The sequence below is a fragment of the Phaethon lepturus genome, unplaced genomic scaffold, assembly GCF_000687285.1.
Source record: "Phaethon lepturus isolate BGI_N335 unplaced genomic scaffold, ASM68728v1 scaffold21526, whole genome shotgun sequence".
Lineage (NCBI taxonomy): Eukaryota > Metazoa > Chordata > Aves > Phaethontiformes > Phaethontidae > Phaethon > Phaethon lepturus.
This window is the reverse complement of record NW_010547167.1, coordinates 1-10,765: the sequence shown is the minus strand read 5'-3', so window position 1 is coordinate 10,765 and position 10,765 is coordinate 1. Positions and strand designations below refer to the sequence as shown.

The window sequence follows — 10,765 nt, the reverse complement described above, 5'->3', positions numbered from 1 at the left end:
AGCAGCTGTCAGACATTTGACAGCATGCTGCTGATGACAATAGCTTACGTCTACTTCAAGCCCTGGTATGCTAGAAACAGTGGGGAGAAATGGGCACATCCACAGCATGATCCCAACCTTCCTAAGTCAAATTACTAAGGCAGGGCAGAGTGCTCTACAGAGACAACTCTGAGGCTACAGGACCAACACAGGTTTAGATAACTGTTTAGTAGCTATCTAAACCTAAGGGAGACAAACCCTATCTTCAGCTTTCTGGTGAAATAACAGTCCATGGTCGTAATGTTAAGTGCTGATGTAAGGAAAAGGTAAGAGAGCTATGCTTGGAGTGGAGGATGGTATTCAGAGAGGGACTATTGGCACTGAGCAGTGCAGAAGAGAGCAAAGCTGCTCTGCTGCTGCTCCTTCTTTCCACACTGAAACAGAAGAGCAGCAGCTTTCCACTTTCCAGAATGGGTGCCAGTAACACCAACCACACAGAATCCTGCATCTCCAGAAAAAGATAAAAACAGGGATAATTACCAGCAGCCTCCTACAGTATCCAAATCGCCTGCTTCCATCTTCCCCCGTCAGGACAAATGAGAATGTCTCACTGCAGAAAGAGAAACCAGAATGACAAGATACCTATCACCTATATTAAAAGTCTCTGACATACAAAGCCAATAAACCCACAATATTTTTGCATTTCCAATACACCCCTCTCAGAGCTCTGCCCAATTTTCTACCATAATAGCTCACGTATTTAATTAGTTTGATATATAAATCTGCTTCTCATGAATCAGGATACCAAGTACAGTACTTACCTGGCAAACTGATGGATAGGGGCCCAGTCCTTTGCATCGGGGAAGCAAAACTGGGGAATAGCTTTCAACTGATCTTCTGCCTCACGCATGAATTTGAACGAGCGCTCGAGCTAGCAGAACAGAGAGAAGGAATGTTTCCAATTAGTCATGTGGGGATGGAATGACTTCAAATATTTTTCCTGTGACAAATGAAGAGGTGATGACAGAGGCTAAGCTTCTGCCTGGAAGATATTAAAATTTCTGTGATTCTGACTCACCTAATCTTTAGATATCTTAAAGTAACTCTGTGTCCCTAATTCCACCAAGCCCTGCATCTGCAGCACCTGCCCCTACTATATCGTGCCACTGATCTGTGACACATCTTCTAAAAAGCAATGAGAGAACTGAAGTTTGAGAGGAGCTCTGGTTACATCCCATTTACAAACACACTGTCACACTGGCTCTGTGTTTCTTCCATTCCTTGTTCCCCATTTTGAGCTAGACTATTGGTGAAAGCTGTGCCTTCCCTTTAAGAACACGTGTCTTCTCCCAAGTGTCAGCTTTCTTTAAAGAGAAAAGGAGGAGAAAGGGAATAGCTACATAAAAGTCATAGCCAAGAGCAGCAAAAGATCTAAATCAGCTGCTCTTTCAACAGTGAGGAATACCATGGCAATCCTCAGGGGGTGACTGCAGCCCCTCTATCCTCACTCTCACTGAACACTGACACAGCATAGGGGTTACTGATATAATGTGCGGTCATCAGAGAAGCTGTGCTTCTCCAGCTGTGCAAGTGCACCACGCAATCTGAGACAGGTCAGCCAGACCTTCCTGACAGGCACCGCACCTTCAACGGGAACTGCTGGGTAACCTCAGGGATGTAGGCAGCCCCAGCCTGCTTCTTGTGCAGTGACACCACGACAAAGTACTCAAACAGCTGCCTCTCTTGATATTCGATCAAGTCCCGTTCCAAGGTTTGGTATCGTGGGGTTTGCTTCAAGCGAGATTTCACATGCACCAGGCGCTGGCTGTGAGCTACAAAGAAAAAGATTAGATATTGTGACTTTCTCTAGCTCTTTGCACAGAGCACCAACAGTGCTTTGCAGAGACTTACGGATCAACTCAAAGCCACTTCACTGCATTTACTTTGTGGCTGAGTAAGAGGTGGGAACCATTTGGAAGCTGCACTACAAATATCAACAGAGACAGGACATAATCTTGTGAGTGCGAAGATGAAGAGCTTTGGCAGCAGAAGGATTTCATGGACAGTTTTTACAGTTGAAGTCAACCCAAACTGAGAACCATATGGGACATGGTGTAACAGATGATGCCTGGGCATTCATCCTAGCATTCATTTATGCATCTTTCAAAGCCAGCACAGTTAGGAGATTGATCACCTTTGTTCAAAGGAGGCTGTGGGTAGCAATCCCCACAGTTTTACAGGCACTTGGGTCAGACTAGGGCTCCACTGGCTGAGTAGTGCGGGGACTCCCAGCTTCAGCCACACAGGCTGGGCTGTAGGCCAACAACAAAAACTGTGAGAAGAGGTGCAAATGAAAAAGGCTGGCTCATGCCAGTCCTTCCTGTGCCTAGAACTAATCTCTCAGGACCATGTTTCTACAAGTTCACCCAAGACAATGGGAAAACAAGAAAAAGTGCCAAGCAAGCTGTAACTGCAACACACATGAGCTGTGGGACAATAAACATTCCAGCATGGAAAGTAATGAAAAGCTGCCTGCTGAGAAGAGACCAGATGAGATTCCTTAAGACCACCCCCCTGCTTTGTTTTACAGTCACATCCCAAATTAAATCTGCATGATGTCTCCCTTAACCCTGCTACAAAAGAACGAATGAACGAACGAACTACAAGCAGAGACTACAGCACATTCTCACAGCTGTGCTTTTCACAAATGCGGGTGGCAATACAATATTTTGACAGAAACGACAACCACAGCGATACTGCAGGAATTCCAAATACGTAAGATGTCTGCTTGGGAGACAGGGCTTCCTGAGAGGAAGGTATATACTTTAGGACAGACTCTTGACCTTTTGTCTGGTAAAGTTGTGCCACTCATGGACTATTCCAAACAACATCATTTAAAGCAATCTTGAGATGCCTCTTAAATCAGACTGTGTAACAATCCCTGCACAGTTAAAGCCCTGGAAAGATGGCTTAGACTCCCTTCTCTCATCACTTATCACGCTACTTGCTCTAAGGCTGTAAATCATCAAAAGTTTTCAGAAGTGGTTTCTGTTTTACCAGGGACTTCAAAAGGAGCAATGTCACAGCAACGCTGAGTACTTCTGAAAAGCTCCCTCAAGCTCTGCACTGTTTATATTCTGTGCAACCTACCAGAGGTACCAGGATTGTACTGCTGTCATCATGGCAGAGTTTGCCTTTGAACATTTTTACTTCCCAAGGGTCAGCACTTATGGCTCTGACACACAATCTGATGATTGCTCTCTCATGATTTACCGTGTCTCAGATGATGTACAGTGACTTGCTAAGCAGAGGTAACTGGCTGGTATGTTTGGTCTGTTAAGTAAAATATACAAAATAAAAAGTCCCAGCTAAAAGGAACTTGCTAAATCATCTCACTTTCCCATTTAAAAATAGGAAAGTCAACAGTTCAACAAGACATAAAGCAAAATACAGGTGTATCTAGAGCAAACAGCAAGTGCCAGAGCTCCTGTTCACAGTTATGTAGACTTGCACAGCCACTCATATCCAGGTATGGATCTGCATATTGTTCAGAGTCCAGTACTGCTGGATTTGAGGTAACTTCACACGATCTCTGCTATCCCCTTTACAGGCAGTTTCTACAGGCAGTTCCTACCTGCAGTAATACAGATGTTACAGAGAAACCCAGGGTGATGCACATGATTCACTATGGCAACCAGTACCAGACAAGAGTTTGGGTCTTCCTGGCTACATGTACACTGTCTTTCTCAGCTACATCTGAACATGAACTATATTTCACAACATCGTGTTTCAAGACAGTTATGAATGTAATTTCTGTGCAATCTGGGCGAAAAACCTCTCTCCCTGTCTCCAGGCCAGCCTGAGAACCTGTCAAAAGGTAGGTGGTGGCTACAATTTTCAGCTTGATCTTTCTAACAGTACAGCAGTACAGATAAAAGATTCCCCAATGCAGAGGACAGCAAGAGCATACAGCAGTTTTTGTGTGGGAAGCTGTGCTCACAAGAGGGAACTCAATCTGAGGCTTCTGTTCTAAAAACCTGAAAGAGGGTAAGGACGAACATTCCTAAGCACAATGTACTGTGGTTGACACACAGTGGGAACTGCTGCTTAGCCTGTCTGTTCAGCTTGGGAACTGACCTGCTACCCAGATCAGGTGTGCATGTGAGTCAGGAAACTTTGGAATCTGAGGGAGTTTGCATTTTGCTTTCTAACTCTGCCAGGACTTTGAATATGTCATATAAATTCCCAAAAGATTGTAATGTCACCAGCGTGTCACAGGGCTAATTACCCATACAAGAAGGTTTAAGAAGAGTATTATGGAGACCAGTATACCATATAGGTCTACCGGAGTGAAACAAGCAATGCAGCACTTTGCTCAGCCAATACAGAAGGGTTTAACTAGCAATAAATCATATCATGCAATTCTGTTTTCCTAGCTAGCCAGTCTGGCTGGTGGTTTTTCTCCCTTAGTAAACATGTAGTGGAGTTTCTGAACACCCTGTCAAAAGCAGTACTGCATGGGTCACACACAGGCACATTTGTGACTATGTACTTCGAAAAACCTCACTGTATTTCCACAGTGTCCAAGCTGTCTCCTAGGAAAGTCAGTGCAAAGCGCTTTGATGGCAATTGGAACAGATGTTTGTTTTGGACTCCTATAGTTCTCTGCCCATGGATTTTCTTCTGCGGTATGTTTTGGACTCCTATAGTTCTCTGCCCATGGATTTTCTTCTGCAGTATTGAGATCTTTGTTTTCTCACTGTGTTCCAAGTGGAAATAAGCTCCTTCACCAAAAGCAGAACACAGATGAGAGATCTTGACCCAGGATCTCGGAGTAGAGTTTATCAGGAGCCATTTGCTCTCTTCACACATTTGCCTTACCTTTCAGCTTCTCTTCAGTATCACTGTCTGATTCACTGTTTTCATCTGTAACTAGGAAAAAAGAAAGGGGAAGATGAATTAAGTAAAGCCTATTTATAACTGTGCATTTCTTATCACTGGCATGAGAAAGCCAGGCCTGGCAACTTCAGGGGGAAGACAGTATAAATCTCAAGGGCCTTGTTCTTTTCAAGAGTGCACATACCCACAGACGTTTAGCTTACCAACCTTGGTATCTTCCCATTCATTCAGGGAATAATAAAAAAACCAAACAAACAACAAAATCAATTTCGCACAGCCAAAGAGTTCCATAAAGAATAAAATGCCAGAGCAGTATTTTATCCAAGTCTGCATAAGCACAACACCAAGGCAAAATACTGCTTAATATGCAGTAGTTTTTGGGATAAAGGATAAAAACAAGCAAACAAACAAAACCCACGATTGCCAGACTGAATCAGACTCAAGTTCTATATGGTCCAATAGCCTCTTTCTGTCAATGATGCCTTAGGATGCTTCTGAGAAGAGTATAAAAAATGATGTACAGACAAGTCTGGAATGCTTCCCCTGAATTGTGTTCATAAAAACACACTCATCCACCCTATCAGTGTATATTCTATGTAAAACAGGATAAACAGTAACAAGTAATTGTGGGAAACAAATAGAACTGGTGGTTACCTTTCACTGGAAATTAGGGTGTTTTTGAAAAAAAACCCAGAAAACTGTGTTAGAAAGACATAATTTTAAGTTTTACAGAGATAAGATGTTTAAATGTAATTGCCCTGAAGTACCTGAACACTTCTGGCAAGTTGTGAATTGACAGTGGGAGGCTGAAAGTCTCAATCTTGCTGTGATGGAGATGGTCCTACAGTCCAGTCTAGAAACTCTGATTCCCAACTGAGGCTATTTGTTTATCGGAATGCTGAAGGAACCAGGACTGTTTCAAAATCTACTGTCTTCCATTGGACAGTTCACTAAAGTTAACACATTCCTGCAAAATATTTTGATCTCAACAAATCAGCCTCTTTGGACAGAACATGCCTCTCCAAAGCTTCTAGCCTGTTCCAGAAATAAACATCAAAAAGCAGGGGGGGAGATTTTTGGTGCGACCTATAAGGTTATCATGTAAAGCCATGGAATGAAAATGAAGCAAGAAAATCAAAAAGGTTCCATTTTAATTAAAGTCTTTTGGGCAGAGGAACAACCTTTGTCTTCCCAAAAGAAAGGGTGGAAGCCCCAACTTAATCTCACCCTGGACTAGAAGAAGCACTAGAAAACATCACATAAATCACTAAGCCAGTCTAAACTCTAAGACAAGTCCTCAAAAAGTCTTAGATGTATGATGATTCAAAGTTCCTTTACCTTTCCCTGAATTGCTCTCTGTAGACTGCGACAGTCTCTTGACACGTTTCTTTCCCCTTCGTGCCTCATAAATGGCATTGATTTTCAACACAAGCTGCTCAGCAAACACACAAACAAACAAACAAGGTTATTTTCCTCCCCAGGCAAGAAAGAAAGTTAGAATTTCATACAAAGTGCTCTGTTTCCCAAGCTTGGCCATACTAAAACTCTTCACTTGATGGCCCAGAACCAACAATTACCAGCATCTACCTTGCACAGCAACCTGTACATGCGCTGCCAATGGCCACGCACACTCTGGTACAGAAACAGTACAGTCACGCTGGCATGGCAGGAGCCCAAGGTAACAAGTCCTGATGAAAGGACAGGCCTTAACGCATTTCCACGCTGTTTGGCTCTACAAGCTTGACAGTGCCCACCTGGGCCTCTCCATACCGTGGTCCACGCTCCAGAGAGTGCCAGAGGGTTCCTTGGGAACCTGCCCTGGTCTGCAGGTTTGAAAGCAGAAAGCTGGCTGAAGGACAACAGCAAACTTTAATGTCTTTATGCCTTTAACATCTGTTGTGGGATGTGCTGGAAAAGTCTTCATACCAAGCATGGGGGAAACATACCATACAAGGAATGCTGAAGAAATTGAGATGGGTGGGAGCCAATGATGAAGTACTACTTTATCCTAGTGGTTTGCTTTGCAAGTCCTTTAATCCCTAGCCTCCCAGCTGACCAGAAGGACCGAAATTTCAGTCTTGGGCATAGCTGTGCTTAGTGGCTCATTCAGTGCCTCTGGTCTCCCTATCTGTCCCTGAAGGCGAATGGAGTTGCAGAAGGACCGTGCCACGCTTCCCCAAGCCTCCTCAAGTAGAGTTATCTCCTTGTCAAGGTCCCAGGCAGGAGCAGCATGACATGGCCACAGCATCCAGATTTATTCCACAAAGTCTGTGAACCCTGCACACATGTCCCGAGAGCTCAAGGTAACTTGGTCAGGGAACTCTGAATCCAAGTATTTAAATGAAAGGCAGAATGCTCTGATGTGGAAATGCAGCCTCCACGCAGCCGCCCAGATCAAGTCTCAGGTTGATCTTGCCACTGACACAGTAAATCTCAGTTCTGAGCTTACTCTGCAAGACTGCTCAGTGGCAATACCTGGTAAATATATACTTGTCATCTTCCCTTCAGCTGACATAAAAGTACGTGTGAACACACTGATAGAGCTCAAGCACATACACAGATGTGTAGGCATACTGGGAAAGAAAACCCTAGATATTTCTAGTCTTTGGCTCATCCCTGAAGAGCTGAGGTATACAGAGAGGGCATTCAAAAATCAGATATGCAAACATGAACACAGATCTGGCAACCAGGAAACAAAGATACACAAACACATTCCTTTTTCCCCAAATTAAAACTATGGGTTCAGGGGAAAAAAAAAAAAAAATCACCACAGACAGTCCCTGGTAGCCTCTGCTTATCCTGCAAAGACTGGGATATGCAACTGTGTTTTTATAACTGTGTTTTTAAAACACTCAATAGATAGACTGCTGCCAAACCTCATTTGGACTGAATACACTTCCTGCTAGATCGGAAAGAAAATAAAATTGAAACTGAGTCATGCTGTATCCAAATACAAAGTAGGAAACATTGCTCCAGAAAATCCTCCTTTTGTCACTATTTTCATTGTTAACCTACACTTGTCAGTGTAGGTTTGTCAGTATTTTCATTGTTAACCTACAATCACACCCTACCTTGAATTACAAACAGCCAATGCATGAACCAGACCTAGCAAAGAACAACAGATTGCCAGGAGGGAACACCAACACAACACACAGACAATTTCTGACTGCCCCATCCATCAAGCAAAGAAGGAAATACGATGGTGTATATTTTTTTGCAAAAATATTAATTGCTTTTTTCCCCTCTGACAAACATCAACTTTTAGCCAAAAATTAAAATGCTTTTTTCTTAGTATTATTTTATCTCTCCTGACAATCATGATATCTCAGACGGAAAAATAACTTCTTCAAAACTTGCAGAGATGTTAGTGGGCCTTCTCCTTGAGGCAGAAAGGGGGTTAAACACCAGTCAAGTCAACTGCCAGGACAGCAGCTATATTGCAGGGATGCCACATTGGAAACTAAAGAAAACCTCTCATACTCACATTCCTGCCTGGAAGAAGCCAAGCAAAAGAGAGAAAGCCCTAGATTTACCTTGGGAATCTTCCTTTTCCTCTTGCCATTCTGAGGGTCTCCCAAGGAGAAGGTGGTGTCATCTGGACTGCTGGGGGTTGAGGGAGGGCTGATTTTGGATGGTGACCCAGTTCCATCACGGCTCAGTTTCCGTATGTCTGGCAGTTTGAAACTCCGTCGCTCTGAGTTTTGTCGGAAAAAAATGGGCTTGGAAAGCAACTGGAAATGCAGGAGAAGGAACGAATGAACACAGCACCTTATGCACCTTTGCTTTATTGTTAACATTATCATTGTGGTAAATCCAGTGAGGCAGCCACAGCAGCTGGCAAAACAGCCCAAATTCTGAGAATGTTCACAGATTTCTGTACACACAAAGAACTCGCCCAGCTGCTGGGCTAGACCAGGGCTATCTTGACCAGCCATTTAACCAACCCATATTCATTCCAGACCAGAATGCAGTCTGAGGGGTTGGCCACAAAGCCTTGCTGCAGTGTGAAAAAAAATCTCCCAGGACTTGTCTAATCCAGAGGCTCGGACTGTAAACAGGACAAGACTAACCAACCAGTCAACCACAAGCATTTGGGATAAGGGGCAGTTAGTCAGGACAAACAGAGAAGCAGTGAGACCCAACAAAAAGCACTGGCATTATGGTTGTCTTTGACAGTAGTCAGAATTAAGTCAGAGGAGGGTACAAGAAATGCCATGATAGACAATTATAGAGACTAGTTTCCTCCTAAGCTCATTAGCAAGTTCAGTGAGAGCGCAACAGGAGATATTTAAGTACTAGTGTAAAGTTCTTAAAGTCCCTGACCAAAAACAGCATCAGAGAAGCAAAAAGCTCAGCTCCAGGTAAATAGTTATATATTATTATATGATATTATGCTCAGTAAGAACTCTTTTTGTCATATCCTACAGAATATCCCAGCAGTTATGATAAGGTTAAGAGGATGTATCTACGTAGGACTAAGTGGTGTTGGGGAGAGGCAGCCAAGCTAATTCTGAACAAGTCGCAGCAGCACTGTAGCTGAGGCAGCATAATGGTCTGCCTCCATCAAACAGACACACTCAGCAGAGTTACTAGCCAGACCAATTAATTCATTCAGGTTGGCTCAGGTGTCTCTGAATGATCTGGGAGAAGACACTCAACTCACAAAAAAGCTTACCACCCACAGAGAAGTCACACATTAAAATGAGCCTGGGAAGAGTCTTTGCACTGAAGAATCTCACTGCCCTAGTGATATAAGCTACTACTGAAAGTCTGTCCAGACCCATTCCCCATCAGTCTCTAGCCTGGGCAGGCCCTCCAGCGTGATTCACACTGCAGCTGCAAACCTGTTAGTTCCCAAGAGAGCTGCAGCACTTCTTTCCTGACTGATGCAGGTCACAGCTTTTAGATGTGAAACCACTGTAGTGTAATGTAATTACTCCCATCCAGCTCTTTACTAAGTGTCTCCTGCTGGGAACTGTATCTATGGTGAAAGGTGTTCCTGTGTAACACTGCAGCCCCCTTTTCATAGCACAGATGGGAAATCAGGGTGCGCAGGTGAGTGCAAACCTCTCTGAGCTTCATCCCAACACTCATATATAGACCTTTGCTGCTCTAGGCCTAACTATCAACAAGGAGAATGGATTGAGAACACAGAACAATTTTCACCTTTAAGTGTTTAATTATCCAAAGAAACCTCTGTGGCTGATTAAGCTGGTTGGGAAAAAGCAACATGTCAACAACAAATGCTGCACGTCAAACTTCTGAAAACGTTGGGTAACAGCTCTAATAATAGATGCAACCTGGAGAGCATGGGAAAACCCTTTGGTAAGGAAAACCATGTTTATATGCCTGCTACCCACTCCAAGTCCAGTTGTTGCCAAGATGACTTCTGCTGTCCCATTGCCCCTGCTGTTCCAGGACCGGACTATCTGAACAGACAACAGGAACCAACCAAAACAGCTCAGGAGGCTGAGAGCAGAGTTGGCCTTGGTAAGCACTGAGCTCTGAGCAAGAGGTACAGACCAACGTTCTACCTCTTCTTTTGGCTTCACTTCCAAAGAGGAAAACGGCACCAAGCTGTGAGCTGTGCTGCTGGTGGGGACATCCTTTTAGTATCAACTCCCTAACCAGAGGGCATTGCATTAGTTACCAGCAAACAGTCTCATCAAGGAGAGTACAAAAGAGGCATCCTAAGAGAGGGAGTTGCAGAGGCATCTTGGCATCAGCACAAGCAGACTGTATACTGCCCATGACACTGAGAGAAGATGACTACAGGGCTTGATTACCCAAGCACTTAATGTCCTCTTTGGGGGCAGGAAGAGTTTTCTTGCACTATATTAATTACATATATATAATTTGTCCTGGTTTCAGCCAGGATAGAACTGGT

General features: G+C 43.7%; 1 protein-coding gene across 1 annotated transcript in view; it reads right to left on the bottom strand.

The window, feature by feature from the left end:
• Window positions 1–8,609, bottom strand: part of DENND2A (DENN/MADD domain containing 2A) — a gene marked incomplete at its 5' end in the record, with an annotated part of 25,754 nt that extends 17,145 nt beyond the window's left edge. Inside the window, 6 exons of the mRNA XM_010289562.1 lie at window positions 520–589; window positions 801–910; window positions 1,624–1,811; window positions 4,861–4,911; window positions 6,217–6,310; window positions 8,412–8,609. Coding sequence (XP_010287864.1) covers window positions 520–589; window positions 801–910; window positions 1,624–1,811; window positions 4,861–4,911; window positions 6,217–6,310; window positions 8,412–8,609 — 711 coding nt within the window. The remainder of the gene's footprint in view (window positions 1–519; window positions 590–800; window positions 911–1,623; window positions 1,812–4,860; window positions 4,912–6,216; window positions 6,311–8,411) is intronic.
• Window positions 8,610–10,765: the final 2,156 nt, after the last annotated feature.